The sequence below is a fragment of the Gallinula chloropus genome (assembly GCF_964237585.1).
Source record: "Gallinula chloropus genome assembly, chromosome: 14".
Taxonomy (NCBI): domain Eukaryota; kingdom Metazoa; phylum Chordata; class Aves; order Gruiformes; family Rallidae; genus Gallinula; species Gallinula chloropus.
In genome coordinates this window covers 15,924,811-15,948,449 of record NC_140099.1, presented here as the reverse complement: position 1 = coordinate 15,948,449, position 23,639 = coordinate 15,924,811, and the positions used below count along the sequence as shown (strand labels likewise).

The 23,639-nt window shown below is 43.3% G+C and overlaps 1 protein-coding gene across 1 annotated transcript in view; it reads right to left on the bottom strand.

The window, feature by feature from the left end:
• Positions 1-277: 277 nt before the first annotated feature.
• KCNK13 (potassium two pore domain channel subfamily K member 13) overlaps positions 278-23,639 on the bottom strand; it is a gene marked incomplete at both ends in the record, with an annotated part of 59,167 nt that continues 35,805 nt past the window's right edge. Inside the window, one exon of the mRNA XM_084270560.1 lies at positions 278-1,170. Within this exon, the coding sequence (XP_084126686.1) occupies positions 278-1,170 (893 nt within the window). The remainder of the gene's footprint in view (positions 1,171-23,639) is intronic.

The following is a 23,639-nucleotide window of genomic DNA, read 5'->3' as shown; positions in this document are numbered from 1 at the left end:
ATGGAAAACTGGTCTGAAAGCTAAATGAAATTTCTCCAGCAGTGACCTGCTTGAGGAACAGAAGGAAGGGGAAGGAGGAAGGCTGAGACTGGTGCACTTCAAAGAGCAAAGACATTGACAGCCCCAAAAGAGTGTCAGAGGCCTTCCAAAAGGAGATATGCCGTTCACATCCATCCCACCCTCTGGCCACTCTCCCTAGATGCTTCCACTTGATTCATGGGGTTTCCATACTTGTTGAAATGGTTCCCACTGTTTCACTGTTAATACTGTTAATATTTTACCTATCCACACTTGTCTCTGCCAGCCTGTTATTCATAATTGCCAGGGCTCCGACCCCACCAGAGAACCCATTTTGCTTTGAACTAGAGCTCATTTGCCTCGGGTAGCCATTAGCAGTTTCTGACAGCTGTTTCTGCATGATGGCCAGCGAGACTTTGTTGGAGGCCAGGAAGTCTTTCATGGAGATCATCTCGCCCGACAGACGGCGTCCGTCTGTGTCGCTCTCGTTGACAGCGTCAGTCTCGATGGAGATGTTCCTCCGGCTGCGGATGTTCCCTGGCATTACCACGTTCCTCCGGGAACGGAAGATTTTTCTTTGGCATCTGTGGCAGCACCTGCAGTCCAGCTTCTTTAATATCCAGTTTATGGATTGTTTGATGACAATAGAGATCACATTAAATAAGGAATAGATGCAGCACACCCCCATGAGTATGAAGACAAAATTGCCAAAGCGGTAAAGGCCTTGGCTCTCGTATTTGATGTTCTGGCTGCTGACCAGATCGCCAAAACCGATGGTACTGAAGGCCACGAAGCAGAAGTAAAGTGAGTCAAAGTAACTCCACCCTTCAATCGGTGTGTACATTGCAGAGGCACAGCAGGAAATGATGAGCGATGCTACACATAAAATCAGCATGACGTAGTACACGGAGGGCTTCCAGCCTGCCAGGCTGTCCACCTCAGAGGTCCCCGAGCCCCGGCGGCCATTGTGGGGGAGGACCCCTTTCCTCCTCAGCTGTCTTTCATGGCAGGACTTCATGACATAGGCTATGACAGTGATCAAGCGCTCCAGGAACAGGTTAAAGAACAAAATGGTCCCTGCACATCCTATAAGGCCATAAAATATCAGGAAAATTTTCCCTCCAACGGTGGCTGGGGTGGTCATGCCAAACCCTGGAAGGCAAAACAGAACAGTTGAAAAAAACAAACCTGTAGTTATTGTGTCAGGAGTTTTGTCACATGCAAGACAGAACTGGCAGCAAAGCCCCATGGTGCAGCTCAGCTCTAGAAAAAAGCGAGGGCACTCTCCCCAACTGTACCCACTTGTGCTTGATCATGTCACAGCAATTAAGGGGAAGGAAACTCAGGCCAACATGTCCTCCAGAATCAAAACGAAACAAAAAGCCAAAGGAAACACACTGGAAAGAAGAGAGAGTTTCATAAATGTCTGAATTTTTGCCCGGTTGCTGCTAGGCTTGCTCCATCCCCCTTGTGCCTTGGATCCTTTCCAGGTTTCAAGGTCATCACACCCCCTTCCTTTCTTATGCTGTTCTGCACCACTGGTCCAGGTGAGTGTCTTACCTTGCGGGGGTCCATCCCCACCAGATCTTTGTAACCCAAGGTGAAAACTTTTTGAGCCTTACTTAGTCCCTGCTGTGAGCATGGATGGCACATCAGCCAGCACTGAGTATCCACTGCAGCCTGGCCAGGCTCCACAGACCAGATGAGGCAGCCCCTGACAAGGGCAGCAGCCCGTCATGGGCATCCCCGTCAGGCAGAGCACATTCGAGCAGCCCTGTGTCTGACCCTGGTGGCAGTTGCCTATTATCAACCCTCTTTAAATCCGAATTGCTGAGGCAATTAAATCTGCATTTCCCTGCATCCCACTCCACAGCTCAAACCTATGTGTGTGCCCTAAAGAAATTGTCCTTAGGTCTCTCTCATTCCCTGCTGTGGGATTCCTCAGGCCAGAAGTGCTTCAGTCTTCCTACAAATCCTTCCCTTCCTAAAGCCCACAAGGATTAATTTTCTTGTGGTTAAAACTATTGATAAGACATTCTTGCTTTAATAAGATATTACTAAAGAACAAAAAGCATGTCCAGAACATCACTGAGCAAATTGGAGTACTATCCACAATAAATAACTTTGTTGCTGTTTTATTAGGATTAATAAGGAATTACATAACTAATCAATTAAGTGAAAACAATCTTACTGAAAGGACAGAAAAATCTTGTTGGACAAGAAATCCTGCTATTTGTTTCCCTCTCTTTGCAACTGTGAGACACTAATTATGAAATAAAGACAGTAGGTTCTGGGAAATAAAGGAAATCATACTCAGAGTGTTATGTTCATGCTTGGAAGACAGACAACTGCAGTGTGAAGAGACCATGTGCTGAACTGCACTCATCAGCCCTTCACTGAAAACCTGCCACCAGCACAGACTCATCTCCAGCGCTGCTCCTGCCCGGCACGGTTACACCCCAGCCCTCGCCTCTACCCCCATGGGGAGAGTCTCTCCTGGCTGAGCAGCAGCTGCCCCAAACCACAGCCCCAGCTGTGGGCTCCTGGGTGTCACCGTGCCTTCGCCTGCATCCCCAGCCAAACAGCTGTGGCCAGAAGACCTATAGGAGGCTCAAGTCTCCTCCTCAGATTTCTGTGCTGGAGAGGGCTGGACTGTAGCTCTGTGCTGTGGGGAACTGCACGACAAGACAAGGCAAAACACAGGCAAAATGTTCTTCATGACAAGACATTTTTGCCACTGTTCCCCTTGGGGTGCAAAGATTTCCACTTGCTTTCTACCTTCCCCTTCTGCTCCATGGCCTGATCCCCCTATAACCCCAGTTTTGATGCCTATTTTCTGTGCAGCCTGGCTTATATGCAAGTCATGACCTCCACCCTGTGGACAGACACGTAAAGACCGATGGATGAGGGGAACCTCTCTGCAGGTGATGGGATCTGCCCAAAGCAGTCGGTGGGCAGGGAGGTGGGGTCTCCTGCATTCCTGGCTCACCCTGCTCTTTGGAGAAAAGAAGCGGCTGCAGGTGGAGCAGAGGCAGAGAAGTGGGACCTCTGGCACAGGGCAGTGGGGAGCAGCAGGCATCTCTCACAGTGTAAAGCAAATGCCCTGGGAAGTGATGCCTCGGAAAGCTGGAATCAGAAGGGAAATGGAGTTCAGGCTTGCACGTCCTGTGTGGCATGATGCTGCTGGGCTGCTTCCCTCTGGCCCCTCTTGGGATGCGGGGGCTGGCATCACAGCCAGAGCCTGACCCCCTCAGGCTTTGTCTCCAAGCTCAGATCTGCATGGGTCAAAACCCACCAGCAAAGGCTTTACAAAGGCACCCAAGCCAGCATGATGGGAAACACACAGTCAGCTGTAAATACCAACAGGTGCAGAACATTGATCCATAAAGGCAGTGAGGCTCTGAGTGCGATCTGCCCTTTGCCTGCTCCTCCTCTTTGGCAGGGGCACTCTTCTTACCTCCTGGACTAAATGTGGGGGTTTGTTTCATTTTTCTATTTACAAATCTCAATACCTAGCAATCAATATAGATGTTTCCAGAGAAGCACTAAAATGGAAAACCTGAAAGCAGGATAAACATACTAATTCACCAAGTATTTTCTTTCAAAGATCATTTGTCCAAAATGAGCTTTAAGCTTTTAGTCCCCGAAGGAAGTTCGATTTTTGAAAGGCATTCTGTTTCCATTTATTGGGCCACCCTGTACCTGGTTAACTTTGGCCACTGCAGTACTACAGTTGGGATAATTTAGGATGCTGTATTATAGACTGGGACTTGTTGGGCAGTAAGTATTATTTTTCTCCAAATGGAGTCTTGTGCTGTTTGAAATCTTTGTAGCTCCAAGTCAATTTGGTGAATTGTTTCAGCTCCTAAATGCAGGAGGGAAAAATTGTAAAAGGCTGAAACAGTTGAAATTAAACTAAATGTTCTCTTCTGGCATTTTTTGCCATAAAACTTTTCACTGCAAAATATCAGTCACCTTTTGCTTTCAAAAAAGTTTAGTTGGAAGTAAAAAGAATGGAAAAAATACTTCAAAAAATCTTTCAAATTTTTAAAAGCTTCATAATCTTAAAATGCAACACAACATTCACTAATGATCAAATCAAACCTATTTCAAAAAAAATTTCATTATATTTTTATCCTTCAAAAAGACCCTAAAAAATTTGTCCCAATACACCTTCAGGTTAAGTTTTTTTCCTAGTTTTTCCTGAAATTCACTGTTCCTTAATCTCTACTAAAAGGTGAATTCTTTCCATTCAGCAGCCTTGCAAACACCAGCTGGAAGTAAACTGTTACCCTTGGAGGTGTCTGCCTCTTTTTTTCTCTCCCACATTCCTGTAAGGAAAACCATGGAAAGAAGGGTACATTAATGGGATTGCTTGTTTTAGCAAAATTACTGTAGATCTTGTGCTGTTCAAACACAGAAGATCTGTGGATAAGCCATGTGGTCATGTGGTCAGTGGTCAGTGAAAAGTCTCACCCCAAAATCCCCTCTAACCTAAAGATGCCAAAATCAGCCTGCTGTCTGCACGCTGGCCTCATGCCCATTATTTCTGCAGATACTGTTGCCATCGATAGACAGGCATGACAAAGCCTTTACCAGCCCAGTGATGAAGAAAGCCTTCTTGGTAAAAGTTTCAGATTCCTGTTCTGAGATCAGTATGACATTGATTTGCCCGTGTCCCATGATCCATTGACTGCCACCTCTCCTCATATTTGGCTGAACTGAGCAAATACATTCCCTGTAGCTTCAGGCTTCCTTCAACTTCTTGTGGTTTGTTTTTTTCACATATTGCTTAAGCAAGAATTCAGATTTTTTTTTTGCTGAATACTCATACTAACTCTGAATTTGTCTGCAGCAAAGCTGCATTTGCAGAAGCTGGAAGGAATTTAAACCCCAAGTAGAGTCAGTAAGAGTTCCCTTAAGCACTGCACACCTCCTACACAAAATAATTTTGCAGATTTTGTCTTGGCAGAAAAACTTCTATTATGGAAATTATTACGACAAAGTCTTCTGAAATCCACCTGTGTGTTCAGCTACATATCACAAGAGGATACGGGTTACTGATATTAAAGAACAACTAAAAGGTGTAAACACATCGATAGTATAACTATGCTTCATGATTTCCTGAAGCAAGTACTGGCAATACCCAAAGAAAAGCAAGCAGCTGTAATTATTATCAACAGTCAGTTTGATAAGAACTGAGGTCCAACAGGAAGTTATCCTAAAGCAGAATCCTCCAACAGAAGGCATATATTGACTAATATTAAGCAAATATTGATCTCAATCTAAGAGTAACATATTGAAATCTAACAGGAAACAGGGACCAACTTTCTATAATTAATCAACTCCAAAAAAAAAAATCATCTAGTTTATTTTCTCTCCTCAATACCTAATGATTATCAGCCTCTGAAAATCTAGAAAAGTAGAATTAAAACAAGCACCAGCCTCCAAAAGCCAGACCCTGCAGGATGAGGCTGTGCAGCTGTCGCACCCATTCCCCACACAGCCCATGTCCTGGCGTGTCCCACAGATAACACACACCCTCGTGGAATCCAGCTGCCTGCTCCAGGCCAGTATCAGGTCATTTCATCTTTTCTCTTGTAAATTACTCACTCCAGTGCTATATTTGCTGCAAGCATTTCTCCTGCATCACTACCCACCCTCATCTCCCTCCTCACGGTGCTCTGCAGTTTGGTTGTGTTTTAATTCTGGATGGCCTGACATTGACCATGAGTGTGAGAAACTTGGTCAATCCTAATCTCTCCTGAATGAGCATTGCATATAACGTGTGTGTAGGAAGACTGGGACAGATATATATGTTTTACAGCTAATTTTGGATCTAAGATTAGGTCTTTCTCCACAAAACACCCCTCTTCTCTGAGAGGTTTCATTTCCTTTTTGACTGTGCAGTTCGCTTCTCCTGCCTTTCTTGCAAAGAGGAAGTGGGTAGAAGGGGAGGGGGGGAACACTATAGCAACAATGATCATTGTGATGCTACAAATATAAATAACATCTCAAGCAGCTTTCCAGTTTAACCTGCAATGGGAGCTTTTTATCTGCGATATTGCGGCTGTATTCCTAAAGCATTCTCCTTGTTTATCAGCTTTACTTGGGTCATGAGTCCCTGGGGAAATGATGAATTTCACCAGTGGAATGGTCACTGAGGATTGCAACAGGTGTGAACCAAGATAAATTGGACCAGGACTTCCAACTGCAGTGAAAAGATCATAAAGAGAATAGTAATTAGGAAAGAGAAATACTGGAAGTCTCTGCAGATAGCTGCAAAGACGCTGACCCTCCTCCCCTCAGAGACATTCTGCACTGAGCTGTCTAGGTAAGGACATTTTGTGCTTCTAAAAGACATGCCGAAGAAACAACTCTGTACTTCAAAGAGAAGACTGAGAAAATGTCCTGTACTGAATACTGTTCTTGCAGTGTGCAGACACTAGTAATTTGGTAGCACTCACTTCTGCCATGATAGCCTATTCTGGTGCTGTCGAAGCACAGTAAGAAGTCCTAGGAAAACTCTAGTTCTGCCACAGTAACTGTCTGTCACCCATAGGAACTCTTGTAAAAAAAGAGCTAAAGCACTCTCAAATCGTGTCACATCACTCCCCTTATGACACAGGCCATAGCAAGCTTGTATCAGAGCCCTGCTGTGGAGAGGAACGGGGAAATCGTCATTCTCAGGAAGAGAACAGGAAGAGAAGACACATTTCTGCGAAGACCCGCACGGTGCGAGAGATGTGATGGAAGCAGACACAGCGCCGTCACAGCTACCTGGCCCCAGCAAACTTGGACTTGGGTCTAATTTCTGATATAACAAAACCAACCAAATAAAAAAGGTCTAGTGTGGTTCACTGTATGCAGAGAACAGCAAACAAACGTGCACACCCTGCCCCGTGCGATTTCCTGTCAGTGGATACTCAGCATCTCTGGGGCTGCCTGGTCAGGCACGCTTGCATCTGTACACGTTGCCAGGGCCATTCCTTTCAACATCCTGACTACAAGGAGAGAATGAAATAGTCATGTCAATTTGCCCAGGGAAAGTGGTGGAGTGTCCTTCTCTGGAGAGATTCCAGACCTGTCTGGATGCCTCCCTGTGCAATATGAGCTGGGGAGCTGCTCTGGCAGGGGGTTGGACCCGATGGGCTCTCGAGGTCCCTTCCAACCCCTGTGATTCTGTGATTCTGTGATTCTATGTCCTGAAACTCTCCTTTACTGCAACAGTTATTTGACAAAATAATATATTGGCAACAGCCTGGTACGTGGTAGCATTTACTTCACTGACAATGTTACTGTCTCGTGCAGACGGATACACGGCTGAGAAGGGCTCAGCCTGCTGAGGAAGGCAGGGCACATGTGGCTCTACCAGCGCTCCTTGGTGCTACCTGCTCTTCTGTTTCCAGATCTGCCCACCCAAGCAGGCTGTGTGCCTCGTGCCCGGACATCCTGGGCTCTCTCTGGAGCTGTAAAAGCTGGAAATGTTTCCAGGGCTACTAGAGCTGAGTCATATCTGCAGATACACCGCTGCACTGAGTGACCAGGCGCTGGTGACCTGGGACCCTGCCATGAGTGCCGTCACTGCTGCCTCCTCCTGCGCTGGTCTGCACACGCGATGTCGTGCTCAGGCAGCCTGAGAGAGGCGTAACCTTCTGCAGAGCTCCCAGCAGCATTAAGTCCATTCCTAAAGGGCAATATTGATGTTGAAACTAATGGTGGAAGATGTTTTGATGAAACAATAGTTACCCAAGTCACATTTCCTCATATTGCAATTTTCCCCCCCACCCCAACTTGTCTGGAGAGTTCTCACACCTGGCAGCAGCTCTCTCACCACCGTGTCACTGGGGCTGCAGGACAGGAGGGAGGGTGATGCTGCTTTGAGGACCAGGTGAGTCCCATTCTCAGACTGTAGGGATAGAAGAGCAGTGTGTGAGAGATGTGGCATTCCCCCACCTCTGAGAAAACCCTTCTGAGAACCCAGACTTGTAACCCAGTGTCATGATGAACATACGAATGGGACTTTTTGGGTAGAAATAGCAAAATTTTGGAGCTTTCACTGATTTGTTTTTGGAGAGCGTATGAAAAGCTTATAGCGAGTCATGGTTAAAACCAGTCTGGAGTGCTGGATACCTGTTATTGCCCTTCTGCTCTTGCTTCAAGTATATAAACCACATGTTCTGCCTTGAACAGAAACATAGCTTAAGAAAAACTCCCAAGAAATATAAAAGGTTTAAATAAAAAAGTGCTAAAGGGACAAAATTGGGTGAAAAATATAATAAAAATTCAATTTTAATAGACAACATATTTATGGGCCTGTTGATACATGTTATAAAGTATGCATAGCTCTTAAATAATACGTAACTTTTGGGGGGACACAATCTCTGTAATTTTCATTATTGTAAGTTTTTTGTATAAGATAGTATATGGGAACCCTGCCATTCTGCTTTATATAATTAAAGTTATATTTTATTTAAGGCACATTCAAGGTGTTAAGAAGGGTACACAGCCTTCTTACAGCTCCTGTGCTATCATAAATTCAACCTATAAATATTTTACACATAGCTTCTGGTTTCCCTTTATAATTTTTATGTAGTTTTGGAAGCCAGAGGTGCTACGCTCAGTGCCTTTCCATCATCCTTACATAGATTTCTAAGTCTGTGCACCTTTTGTGTTGCTCTAGGGATAGAACAGGGCTCAGCTTTGAAGACACATTATTGCTATTTTCAAACTTTTTTGTGACTCGTTGAACAGTCATTTAAAGGTTTGTGTAGTTTTTATGTATTCTTAAATCATGGAAACTTTTATCTTTAACTCAATAACCTAATTTCTATTAACACATTTCACAGAATCACACAGAATCACAGAATGTTAGGGAGGGATTGGAAGGGACCTCTAGTCCAACCTCCCTGCCAGAGCAGGATCACCTAGATGAGGTGACACAGGACCACATCCAGGCAGGTTTTGAGTGTCTCCAGAGTAGGAGACTCCCCAACCTCTCTCAGCAGTCTGTTCCTTGTAGTTAATATTTAATTAAATATTAATATATCATATCAAAAGGCACTTGAGCTCTATATATGGGTGCAACACTGCATCTGGTCCAGCCTGACCACCCACCAAATCAGCCATCAATAGTTTGGCAGAGTCTAGAAGGCAGAATAATGCCAGTAACTCTGCTGGGGTTATAAGAGTGTTTGAGTGCTTGATTGCACCTATAATCCTGGTTCTCAGCCTCTGGGAAGGCAGGAAGGGTTCAGTGCCCACAGCTGTTCACAAATGTGCTGCGGATGCCAGCTACCCTGCAACACACCCTCATCGAAAAGACTGGCCTGATGGTGGCATCAAGCCTAGCAGTGGGGGTCTCAGAGCTCACTTTGGGTACCAACATGCACACACGCAGCCCCAAGATGATCTGAAACCCTCTGTGCTGCAGTGTGCTTAGCAGATGGTACCCTGCAATGAGTACCGTGGTAATGGCGAATGGCCGTTCTGCGTGCGGTGCTCACAGCAGTAACAGCCCAGTAGCGTCGCCTCCAATTCATCAGTGAAGCTGCTAGTGCTCCCATTCTTGCCTCTCAGGCCTCTTGCAGAGGCTGCAGCCCTAAAGCCACTGTCTGAGCCTGCTGGGGACCAGGTTTGTGCTATTTATTTTTGGATAAATGAAAGCCCTACATTTTACAATTAAAAAAAGGGTTTTTTGATGCCTCAATGAAAGAAGGATGCTAAAATAGCAGTGTTTCTTTTGTTCTAAATAAATAAATTAAAAATAATTAGATGGCTATGTGCTGGAGGGATGGGTGTGCCTGTTTGTCCAGCCCAACCGCAGCAGAACTGTGGGACTCATCTGACCCGGGCGCATCACAGCAGTGCTCTCCCTGGGGAGAGGGTCTGCCTTGCAGAGGTTGGCAAAACTGTGGTGAGTGACTTGAGCTTAAGCTACAGCAAAGTGTTGGATTTGCCCCCCCAGAGGGATGGCAGATTACTTTCACTCACTGTTCTTCCTCAACATTACCATAGCTATGACAGGGGAGGTTTAGACTGGGTATTACTAAGAGGTTCTTTACTGAGGGGGTGGTCGGGCACTGGAACAGGCTCCCCAGGGAAGTGGTCACAGCATCAAGCTTGGCTGAGTTCAGGAAGAGTCTGGATGATGCACTCAGTCCCATGCTCTGACTTGGCTGGCCCTGTGTGGAGCCAGGAGTTGGACCTGATGAGCCTTATGGGTCCCTTCCAGCTCAGGATATTCTGTGAGTCTATGATAGCTGTGATGTCCTAAACTCCAAGCTATACACAAATTTGTCGAAAGAACAATAAGGAAATATGGTAGAACAAACTCATCCTTTCCACAGTTAAAAATGCCACGGCAGAGGAGGCAGTTTATGTCATACAATAAAACCCATCACCATAGCCAATTAAAAAAACAAAATCAAAATTTTAATCACAACAGAAATGTTTTCAGTTTGAAAGACACAGGCTTATGCTTTTGGATTTAAGGTCATTGAGAAGGGCAGTAACAGTCTGATTTGCAATCTATGTTTGATTACCATTAAGCAGCAAAAAAAGTCCCCATAAAGACATATTTATGGGAAAAAAGCCTTAAAATATTGGTTTTCTCTTACGAATCCCAGAAAAGTATGTTCAGAATGTACCTGAAGTGTCTGTGATGTGTCAAAGAATCAGTATCAGACCTAAAGATCTTGAAGTTTGACTGAAACGGGGCTTAAAAAATATTTGTCTCAGTTCCTTACAGCAGAAGGAACCTGAGAGAATGTGAATGGGTTCATATGTATGACAAGCTGAAAAATATATATAATTCTACCTCTGTCAGATAAGCACATGTGGATATGATGAATACATATACATGTACATAACACTTTTTTTTCCCTGTTGAATAGTCTACCTCACTAACAATGAACAGTAGGGTTGGGAGCTGTCACTACCAGAACCACCATGTGCCAAGGGCCTCAGCATTGCTACCTCCAAGGAACATAAAACCTCACCCAGAAAATTAGGTTAGCCTGATGCTTGGATGCATCAAACTGAAGGACAGATCAAAGGAGCATAGCATAAAAGACAGCACAAACACTGCTTTAGTTCCCTGGAGACTGACAGCCCCAAAAAGCTAATGGTAAAGACAAAAAATTCACAGTTTCCAAGCTGGTGCTGAAGGACCTGCAAATGTACAGCAAGGAACAGGAGCTCAAGAAAAGGCTGTTGGTGTGGTATGAAGTAAGGTTTTTGCAATATTATGTGTAAAAGCAGAAGCAGATATTAATATTGTGATTAAAAGTACAAAAACTGGTAGAGAATCCTGATGACAAACAGTATCAGAGATTTCAGTGACTATTCCTCACTGGAGAACGCATGACAGAACTGATAATTCTGAGAGTGCTTGTGATAAGCCTATGATGATAAACTGGAACGTCTGTTTTATCAACTTTGAATTTATTCTCCATTAATCTCTGTCTCAAAAACTAGGAGTTATGAAAGAAGAAAAGGATATTTCTCACCCTTTTTGGGATTTTGAAAGCAAAATCTTATGGGGGGGCACTGACAGATAGACATGAAGGAATAAAACCCAAGTCATCTTGTCCAATCCCTCTGCCATGGGTAGATGCATCTGTCTCTAGATCTGGTTGCTCAATCTGAATAAAGTCAGGCTATTCCAAAGAATACATCACCTACAAAAGAAGGGTTATTGCCATCAGGTGTAAAAATGCCAAGACAAACTTAGGACACCATAGAGAAGAAACAAAATAATGTGATAGCAATAGACAACACAGTGAATTTTGGCTTGGAGAAAAAAGTCATTGCCAAACCAGCGTGCTGGTTTCTAGCCACATGACAAGGTGTGTAGCTTTATTTTCAATATGTCTGGCTTTTTTAAAAGGCAACAACATGCTAAGTCCCTGGCCCACAGATGTCCTAAGTGTAATGCACGTGTCCCAGTGTAGCTGAGGTGTTCTTGCAGTGACAGGTCTAGTGGCGTCTGTCTGTAGGACAAGCCTAAGTCCAGTGACACAGCCTACTCGTGATTTTACAACATTCATGTAGAAAAGGACCTGTATATAAAACAGGACAGGGAGGTTCACACTGCACTACTCCAAATCAGCTCTGACTTGCTGCCAAAGTATTGTGCCACTCCGAATGTTTAAAGAGACCCAAACCCACAACACAATACCTGCTGCAAGGACAGGTTCTCTTCTTCTACACCTGGATGGTGACCAGTCCTGCTCAGGCATGCTGAGAACCTTGGTATCAGCTGCCTTACCCATACAAGCAACCAGACAAGCATGCAGAGGAGGGTAGAATTGGATGGGCAGTCAATTCTACATGCCCATTGACAGAGATGGGCATTTTCTGATAGAACTGGATGAGTGATGTACCAAGGAAAGCCCAAAACCAGAGGATGGCTGAGGCTGGAAGGAGCTGCTAGAGACAAGCTGGTCCAGGCCCCCTGCTCAGAGCCGGTTCTCCCATGCACAGCAGGTATCCTGTTGGATAGGAGTTCATGTACAGGATAAAAGGGATGCCAAGCTTTCAGATATGTATAGTTTTGTGGAAATAAAATAATTCTTTAATGATGTCTGGAAACAGAGACATTCATATATGCAAAGATAAAACTGAAGTGAATCCTATCAGGAGTAGAATTGTGAAACTATTTCTGAAAACCTTTTGATTAACAGTGAAACCCCAACAGCCTTTGAGAGACCCAAAGAAATTTAATTTCCTTTCTCTCTGCTTTATGAGGTTTCTCCCTGCAAGTTTGTGAACTGAATGAACAGCTTGTGTTTGCGTGCAGGGCTGTTGGCAATGTAAGCTGTTTCAGAGGGGCTCTCGCCCCTGCCCACAGGTACTTGCAGCTACTTAGCCCAACAATGAGAGTACATGGGCTGTGGAGCATAGGAACTCTCTCCCATAAAGCTGGAAAGATCTAACCAAGGGTTACACCCCGGACTTTAAGCTAAGAAATGGGCATTTAAAACGTTGGTGTTAAATGGAGGAAAGACATTTTTAAAAGCACAAAGAGAAATTTATCAGAAGTATCACCCTAGTGGTTTCAGATTATTTTGGAAGATAGCTTTTCCCAGTCTTTCAGAAGTGGTTAAGCCAGGAAGCATAGAGGTTCGGCTGTTGGCAGGCTGTGTGCAACACCCTGCTTTGTAAATACCTTTTTCACTGATCTGTTGTAGCTTACTTGGTACTCTTAATGCATATCAGTTAAATAACTTTGCTTAATGAAAGTTATTTTTCACATTCTGCTTATGAAAATGGTGAAGCTGAGACAGCTTTTACTATGTATGTTTATCCCAGGAACTGAAGCATCACCCATTTAGTTCATAGTGTATTCTACTGGGGGAAGAAGAAATGTACAAGTAACTCCAAATACAATATTCTTGCTTCATTTTAAGACCCCTGAAAAAATGACAAAGTCTCTTTCTGGAAGTTTCAAAGATGTTACCTGTACTGGTAATAGGTTTAAATCCTTCTAAGCTCATCATTCAGTGCTTATTCCCCAGCAGCACAGCAGGTTTTACCTTGGAAAAGCATCACACAATTAAATGACAGGATTTCTCAGGACTGTAAGTGACCAGTGTGGTGGCCAACTGTGTGAAAATAAATCTGAAAGTTTTGAGGCAATTTAGTAAGTCCTTTCTGCACTGAAAGGGCTCTGTGCAATCTTTTGTCTCTCTAGAATGGTTTCCTGGAAGCCATGTCCAAACCAGTTTGCCATACATGAAAAGGGAATAAGGCTTTGATACAGCATCTAATGCACATGCTGAAAAATAGGTGCAAAAGCCTGTGTCACAAAGGAATGTCTTCTAAAAGAAAAAGTCTTGTCAGTGAAGTAGTTGAAGAGAGGGAGTTTACCAGACTTCCATTAGAGGCTCGTTTTCTTCTGAAAACAAGGCTTGTGAACTAAATTTTAAAAAAAACAACCCAAAGCCTCTTTCCTCCTCTCCTCTCCCCCCCTCCCTTTCTTTTTCATCCAGCTAGAAGCTGAGCAAATTAATGGTTTCAAAGTCACAGAAACTTTCTTAACAGGTAGAGAAATAAGTGACGTTCTCAAAGGACAGTTTTAAATGAATGGGAAAAGATTGAGCTTTTGTGTTGTCGTGTTTTCAAAGAATTCTCAACACATATGATGCACAATGATGCAGACAGAGAAAAATTAACCCTGTTTCAACAGAATAGGCAGACCATTCCTGCCAAACTCCTACAAGTGCAAAATGAAGGGGAAAAAAACCCTAAACCACACCAGGCTGTTGTATATACAACAGGAATGTAGTATGATCATGATCTGAATATGCATTTAAATGCTGAATGACCCAATTAGCTGGTCTAGTACAAAAATATTTTGTGAAGTAACAAAAGGGAGCTGTAGACCAAAAATTGGTTAATAATTATTCCAATGCACTCAGCTTCACCCAGGCTGTTAGAGCTCCTGGGGTGCTGATGCTTTAATGAAAACTATGGCTGACCTAACGATGCCACATTTTGCTGTCTGTGGTGTGTTGCTGCCTTCCAGGATCTCTGGAAATACCTGAAAATCTGTGTAACACACACTGGATCTGACCAAAACCCACCACTGCCCCTTCTTCCCTGGCCTCCTTCCCTAGCCAAGTGGCTAAAATACTTTCTGCTCAGTGTATATTTTTTTAATAATTTAAAGATGTGATTTTAAAGTTAGACTTCAAATAAAAATTTGCTTTAAAAATGTTAAAACGAGTGTTTTCTTGTAAGTGGTTAAGGCAAAACAAAAAATGAAGAGCGATGTTTTACTTAGAAAGATGACAAAGACATTCTTTACCAGATGCATGTCTGGGTTTGCTAAAACATGGTTGCAGATAACCCTGGCATGGTTATGGCTTCATGATTTTGCAAAATAAACCACTGAAAGTCCCCTTCAACAGAAGCACTGGAATAACAAGCTTTATATATATTCAAATGATAAATCCTTCTGGCTGAGATAAGAAAAAAAGCATCCAATGCTGTCCATGAATGAGGCCTTTTAAGTATCTGGTGCAATATATAACATAAAATCCACTCCTACTTGAACATTTAATGACTATTCTGGGATCATATATATGGTTCAGGAAAAGAGGAATGAAGATGTCCTGATGAGGGAACAGCAAACTGGACATTATCCATCTCTGTGAATGTGTGTTGATGGATGGAACCAGGGACATTAAGGCACCCTGCCACCCCAAAGAGGTTTTCTTGGGTGTAAGATCTGTTAATTGCACATGTAACAGCGATGGTACGGTGTCATCAGACATAAGAACTGAATACATTCAGATAACCATTGGCTAGCAATGGCAGCTCTTTCATATGCATATTATGGCTGATTCATTTTCTCTCCCCTGTATCTTCTGACATCATATCGTTGTTTGAATATCTGGATCTTTTCAACACCCACTTACAAGCCTCACAACTGACAGCACAATGTTTAAAGCTGAAGATGCTTTAGCAGACTTTCTACTGAAGACACAACGTTCAAACATCCCGACACCGAGCTTAGACAACGACCTCCAGAACTGTAGTGCTGGGAACTGATCCAGTTGCTTGAACACCAACCACAATCCTAGTGCACTGCAGCAACTTTGCTCAAGCCAACAGAGATGTGTCTGTTCTGCTCTTTTCCGAATGATGATCAAGTCAGGGTTGTGTTTACTCACAGATGTGAGGCAGTTTGCTACAAGAGTTCTCATGCATGCATTATATTTAGATGGGGAGGCAGTGCAGTAGAATATTAAAAAAAAAATCCTCTGTAAGTGGTTGTTACTTGATTATGTACAGAAGCAACCAGTTTAAATCTGTATTCATTTCTACTGAAGTCGTTAGATAATCCCAGTGAATAAAATCAATGGATAATACTAAACTATTAGCCAAAATCCTCTGTATAAGAAGTATCACAGGACTGAAATCTAACCTTATGATCTCTGGGGTTTCTTTTACATATCTATAATAATGCAGAGTTGAAAGACTTACCAGCAAAGTAATTAATTAAGAAGTACTTTTAGATGGCCTTTTCTTCTCAGCTGGAACATTTTAATCCCTGTTTTTTGGGAGGGGCTAAGTAATTTTTCAGTCAGAAAAAAAGAACTGTTTTATAAGCATTATATCTGTATTCAGGTGTCAGTCTCTTAGTTAAGATATCATTCATGGTGAGCAGTTCAACAATAAACATCTGGTCACAACCCTTTCAAAGACGCCTTTGATTACAGGAAGAAGCCTCTAACGAGGCACTGGTGAGGCACTGGAACAGGTTACCCAGAGAGGCTGTGGAAGCCCCCGCCCTGGCAGTGCTCAAGGCCAGGTTGGATGGGGCTTTGGGCAGCCTGGGCTAGTGGAGGGTGTCCCTGCCTGTGGCAGGGGTTTGGAACTACATGATTGTTGAAGTCCCTTCCAACCAAAACCATTCTATGGTTCTATGATCTGCCCTTGAAAATGGGCTACAGACAGGTCAAGCTGTCCTCACAGAGCCTTTCCAAGCTCTCAGAACATTATTTAAAATGTTCCCTCTCTGTTTACAATTTTTGGTATATGTGTCATCTTCTGAAAAGTCTTTGAAGACTCAGGTTCCTCAACAACTCTGCCTTTCAGACCTCAAGGGTGAGTTACTAAGAGAAAACATCTAAAATTTCAAACTGTGGCCTGCCACCACTCCTCCCTATCACTGAGCCTCCTTGTCTGAAACACTTCTTTGAAGTGTGTTTGTGCTGGTGGTTACAGTGGGAGCCTCCTGGCTTGGAAACCATGTTGTTATCTGCCTACCATTTTAGTAAGTACTTTTTGGCTGCTTGTAAAAAGAAACTTTCACTACTTCAGAATTCCCACTTCATCTGTGGAATGACACATTATCTTTAAAAACACTTTCTGTAAAAAAAGATATCTGGATCTGAAATGTTGACTAGGGAAGACATACTGGTTACATAGATTATAAAAATATTAAATAGCTGCAAACAAAAGTTATTCAATGAGGTGATACTATACAGTGTTTTACAGCAGTTTGATAAAAGTGACTCCCTTCCAAACTGTGTTAATATGTTTTTTTATATGATTTTCATATAATTTATTTCATATCCTAAGTGTCCTTTTAAACACCCCTGCCAGGCATGACCAGTGATGAAGGCCAAATATATTGAACTGCCAGCATGTGGCTCTGAAAGGCTTTAGAAGTCATCACCCAGCTACTGAGAATGAAGAGAAGAAACAACAATAAATCAAAGCTGCTTGTCTTCACGTGGTTGATCAATTGCTCTCCTGGCTGCAAGATGCCTTTTACTTTTACCCCCTTCTGCTGTTTGTTATCTATTTCCCTGTGCAAGTTTGTTCCTTGGTCCAAACCATTATATGGATTCACTGAAACATGTCTTCAACACGAGTTCAGACCAAGAGTGGTCTTTCCCCTTGCTGCCTTGGTAGTCATCACTGATCTATGAAACTGAATTGTTTCTAGGAGCTGCTTTCTAGACATCCAGGTTTCTACATCACATACCAGCTCCTGGGGAGAATAGTTTGTCCTTCTGTTTGAAAACTGCTGCTTTTGAGTACAGCCCCAGCCTGATCAGCCCTTTGCTGCTTTCTTTTCCAAGTGACCACACAAGGAAGGAAGGAAAAGTTTGCCAACTGCAAAATGTTAATGTTCTTTACCACAACTTACAAAACCACATTCCCTCATCTCTTGTAAGCCTCAGCTTATTCCTACCTAAAAGACTGTATAAAGGCAGAACCCCACACTTGGCATTCCTGCCTCGTTTCTTAGCACTGCACATAAGGTCTCACACCCAAAGAGTTTTTATATTCCAGATTAAGAACACAATGTGATAGATTTAATTTAATAGAAACGTCAATGTCAAGGGAAAGATAAATTAATTAAATAGAAAGACAGAGCATGGGTCGATATGACTATGTGCATGTGCCAAAGCCTTCCCCAAAAATTTATTGGCAGTAGGAGAAGCAGATAGTTAAACCTTTCAATTCAGCAAGAGGTTTTGGCATTAGCAAGTATTTACTCTGTTAATCTGAATACCAGGGAGAATTTTGAGTTATTGGTGGGTCCTTTCTTGCTGAACCACTTCCATCTACATTGTCCTTGCAGTCTCCTTCCCGTCCTTGCAATAAACACCCTTCCATTTCAATAGGATAAAAGTCAGAGGGAGTTAATCAAAATGGATCTCATCAGTTGAGGCTGAAAAGACGCTTCTGAAGCTCATGTTAAATGCTTGAATTTAATTGCTCATTACTTTTATTTCCAGTAGGCAGGAAAATCCAGTTGACCGAGCAGTAATTGCACTAGTTTTAGCCAGATTTCTGTACCCTTTGTACGTGACAGTGCATCAGAGAAATTTACTGGAGAATCAGATTTTGGCTTTGATACAAACTATATCCTACAAACTAGATGTAAATCTATTATGATAAATGGAATTATATTGGTTTTGCAGCCATTAATGTGAGGTAAGATTTGAACCACAGCCCTGGGATTCATTGAGAAGTACCTACTTATAATAAAAGCATCATAGCAGATAGAAGCATAAATGCTAAAAATAGAATGCTTATTTTTAACAGCATTTTATCTTGTCTAGAAATTGGGGTTCTGCCTGCTGCTATTGATGTGAAATTCCTGGAAATTGCTACTCACATCTCAGGAAATGAAGTTTTGCCATTAATCTTTGTGATGAGAGCAGGTAGCGTATCACTGGAAAGCAAAGGAATGGTGGAGACCGAGAACCACTGGTGTTGTGTGCTACTCTGGACTTTGCCTATGTTCTTATAACCTTGCCCAAGATCAGTCAGCTTCTTAAAACCTGACAGCTGATTCTGAGGAATGAATGAAAACGCTACATGACATCTGATGGTGACATTGGTCTCTGTGTAAAGCAAGTTAAACAAGTTCAAAGCTAAGTTTGCAGTTGTGTAAAACTCTCTGTCTTAATATGTAGCAACTCAGCTTAGGGCAGACACAAACAAACCTCCTTTCTAGAGTAAATAAATAAACATTATAAAACAAGTAACTTGACTTCAATAATTACTTCTGAGTAGCTGATGAAGACACCAAGAAGGGTATAAAGAGGCACATAACCTTTATATTATTACTCTCTGGAGATAAACACAGCTGGGAATTTACTTGCTGAAGTAAAAAGTCCTGTGCTGTGCAAAGCACCTAGCAGTTGGATGCACATCAAAAGTACTGGTGGAAGATAAGAGGATATATTGACTGTAAAGTAAATCTTTGATTACTGATCAAGGAGCTAAGCAAAACCAGCCCATCAGCACTGAAAGTTTGCTTCATGAAAATCTTAGGTGACAGTCTAAGACAGAGATGCACTAAACCCCAACTTTTCTTTGAGCATTGAAAAGTCTGTGGGTGATTATGTCTGTCCTCCCTCCTGACGCTTCTCTAGATGCTTAGTTGTACCCATGTGCACCTACAGATGCGGGTACCTCCACTGGCCTGAGCACTTTGGGATGCACAGGTAAGACAGCTCTCTGCCGAGGTCCCTGCAGTGCCTGAATCACTGGCTGTACCCTGACCATGGCTAATGCAGAGCAGCAGGGCTGCATTTAGCAGGAAACACAACAGCTATTGCTGCTCCCACTTAAAAACTCATCTGGTGACTTCTGCCTGTTATGGGAAGTTTGACATCTGGATTCAGCCCTCTTGTCATTGCTCCCTCGTGCAGAGCGCTGGGGTGAAGCACCGCACATGGACCTTGTGTAAAGCGTGGGATGGGATTCCTCTCCATGCAGGAGGAGTGAAGCTGCTGTCAGAAGGCACAACATCCCACTCCAGCTGCTCTTCAGTGCTCCCTGCTCCAACACAGCTCCTTAGCACTTTGAAGCCAAAGCAGTGAGTGTTGCAATCCCCACATCGTCTCAGAGCTCACAAAGCCCCTGCTTATGATGCTCAAAAGAATTTATGGAGTGGCTGCTGGGGTCAAACACAGATGCTTCTCCTGGACCTGCCAGCACCCAGGAATCAAACTCCTTACATTTTGCTGGTGAGTGAGTGCTGGCAGTGGAGGCTTCTCTGCATGAATTTAGCTACACAGTGAAACCGACCCTTACAGTGCTATGAGAAATGTGTCAGGCACCCTGAATATAAAGTGTCATCAGATGCACACCAACTAGACACCGTCATGAAGAGTGTCATGCCAGGAGTTTCCATGGACTTTAGAGCAAGAATAGGGAAAGAAATAAGTCACAATAGTGACTCTATTCTAAGAGTCACTTCACATCCAGATATTCTGCCTATATTCCTTCTTTACTAGGTATCAGTGAGTCCACCTGAACCTTCAAAGTGAAGCTGGCTTAGTTCATTTTTTGTCATTAGTTCATTTGTCAGTCTCAGCAAAAATGTAAAGGGAGATTCTGTGTGTTGATAAAGACAGGAGATCTTCTGAATGTGCCCATTCCCCAGGAAGCAGTACCAGGATCAGTTTTATTTTGCATCTTTGTCAATGACTGGGAGAAGAGAGCACACTGTGAGATCCCCAGGGCTGTGGATGACAAATGATGTTTCTTTAGGTAATCAAAGGCCGCTGATAGCGGGGAAGGATTTCTTAGGATGGAGTGAGTTTGCAGAAAGGCAGCAGATGAACTTCAGTGTAGAAAAGTAGGGTAATGTAACAAAGGAAAAATAGCCTAAACCATGCCTATACATTGCTGAACTCTGACCGGCCATGTCCCCATGGGAAGATCTCAGAGTCACCACTGGCATTTCCCTGGAGTTACTGCCTCAATGTGCAGCAGCACTCAGAAATAAAAGTTCTGGTCTCTGCATCTCAGGAAGGAGACACAGGAGTTAAAGAAGATACTAAGAAGGATGAGTAAAGCGATTAAGGGAACTAATCTGTTTTCATAAAATTATTAAAGGATATTAGCAAATCAGGTTTACTCTACTACTTGTTAACTTAAACTTGAGTACAAGATTCCTTGGCTAAAAAATACATAGTTTGAACTGCGAATCACTGGAGTGCCTCCATAAATGATTAATGCACATATTTCCCCTCAACACAAATTAATCATGACTACATCCTCTTCAGGTTTTGTTCAGTCAGTTACAAAACCACAGTGCTATGAAGAAGACCTCCTACACCTCTTGCCACAGCCGAGGCCGTGGAGCCTGTGAGGAAAAGGATGTGCAGTTCTTGCCTTCTCATGTCTCCACAGAGCATTCACAATTTCAGGCACAGACTTTACTATTTTTACCTTGGAACAATTCAGTCTGAGGAGATCTCTGATGATTCAGGCAAAGACCCCATGTGCTTTGCAGCCCATCCAACATGAGGAACTGCTTTTTTAGGGGTTTTGCTCACTGCAGGTTTATTGAAAAGTGTCAGTGCCTATGGTATCCTCTTACTTTGGTACATGAAGTTTATATAAAAACCTGCAAACACTGCCACCTTTTATTTATGCCAATAAAAAGCAAGTTACAAAAATCTGAGTCCATCCTCTAAAGGAGACTGCAATTATGTTTCTTATTTACAAATAAACATTGCTTTAATTTTTCTACTCAGATTAGTAATTTGTGAGTCTTTATTATGGCATCCTCTAATTAATTCTATTTTAAATGGGTTGAAGTGACTGTTTTTAAGCCCAGCAGTGTGAGGGCAGTAATTCAGCATGATCATAACTTCATGATATGAGCAGGGTGGGGGAAATGACAGATTTGTTCCAGTGCTGTACAAGTAGGCATATGCTGAAGCAGCCTGCTCAAGGATCAGGTCTTCCATCATGTAACAACGCCGACTGGTAGCGTATAGGTGCCTTTAAAATGAAACGTCCTTTATTACTTTGGCTTGTAAAAACTTCTAGATTCCCTATTTTATGCCACCCTCTGCTGCAGCAGCAGCCCTTTGGCATGAGGCAAAGCATACAGCGCTGCATCAGGCCTGCAAACAGTTTTGCAGGCTGAACTAATAAAGAAACTTAAAGCATGGGCTGACTGCTTCGAGTAGGAAGGCAGCTGTGAGCATTTCAGCTTTTCTACCCACTGCACTGGCTAAGGAAAATCTGGGTTCCCACTACCATCTCCGTAAGATTCTCCTCCAGGATTTTCACTCCTACTATGTATTTTCCAAGTGTCTCTACAACACGTGCTTTACATAACAAAGAGAATTTCACTTTCAGTGTGAGAAGCTGTGATACACTGCTGTTTCACCATGTTCATGGGAGGTTTGCCACATACACTTATTTTCTAATTTTTATTTGGACGTGTGAACAGCCACATCTGTGGGAACAGAAATCATAAACTCCTTCAGGAAATCATTACTTATTAAGAGAAATTCAACGTAACACACCCCAAATAAGAAAATGAAGGCATAATTAGCATTGGTGAGACACAGCCTTGAGAATCTTGAAGTTTCAGTGCCCAGTTTTGGGCTGCACAATGACTCTGCGTTACAACATGCCAGCTTCAGCAGTTCTTGCTCAGAGAGCTCTCTGTGTGGAGCCTTGCTAAATGCTGTTGCAGTTTTGCTCTTTAAGTAAATGGAATTTATGTAATCTAATGGGTTAAAAGCCACAAATCCATGGTTTCACACAACTAGCAGATGGTGGCCTATGTTGGTGACACAGAAAAGGAAGCTGATGCAGAAGTAGCTTGGTGTGATCTCAAATGACCTGGTGTAGAGAGCTGAGAGCTAAATCCAAACAGCCCAGCATGAAGGTTGAAAGAGTCTGTGACTTGGATCTCCAGGACCACAGACTTGACAGATGCTGGATCTGTATCAGCACTGGGCATCTTTTATCAAATCCTTTCTGCTTCCAGGTGATAGCAAATTTGGGAGCAGGACTCCAGGGCAGGTGGGTTCTGTCTGAGCCCTGCTGCTGTGGTTCGAGCAGCATTGCCAGCAGAAATGCAGAAGTTGTCAGCTGTGCTGACCAAAAAAAACCCTTTCCCAATTTACAGTGAAATTTGACAAGCGTTTATCTCACTGGCAATGGGACCTTTTACCCACTTAACCCTGATGTTGGCTTTTTTATCTTGTCAGTACAATTGTCTGTGGCCAAACACTGACCCAGAGGAGAGGTTAAAAATAACCTTATAGCCACAGTATTGTTAACCAGATGAGTTCCTTTATCCAGCTAACTGCAGAGCCCCACAAGAAGCACGTAGTGGGAGAGAGGAGGTGGTGCTGGGTGTTGGATGCAGAAGGGATTCTGGTTATGGGCTGCAGCACTGCCTCTCAGGACTAGTATGTAGACTTAAGGACGTGGTGTTTCCACCAGACCAGCTCCTGGTGAGTGATTCATCAAAAGCGTTTGGCTTTGGGTATGCTGTCCTCTCATTCCTGGAAACCGTCGTTTTCTGGAGGTATGTTTCCTTTGGTCCCTGCTCACCAGGGGAGGCTGGGAGAGCTGAGCTCTTCCAGAGCTGCTGCAGGCTCAGGCAGAGCTCGGCTCCAGAGGACCAGGGAGACAGCCTCCGGGGCCTCTTCAAATGGGCGTTGCTATGGGCAACTGTAGGTAGGAGATGGGAGGCAGAGAAAGCCAGGGGGATGAAGTAGAAACAACAGCCCAGCAGGAACAGCTCTCAGAGTGGGTATAAATGCTGATATAACGGCGGCTCGGGCAGTCTGACAGCAAGTGCAAAAAGGCACAGTCGATACACC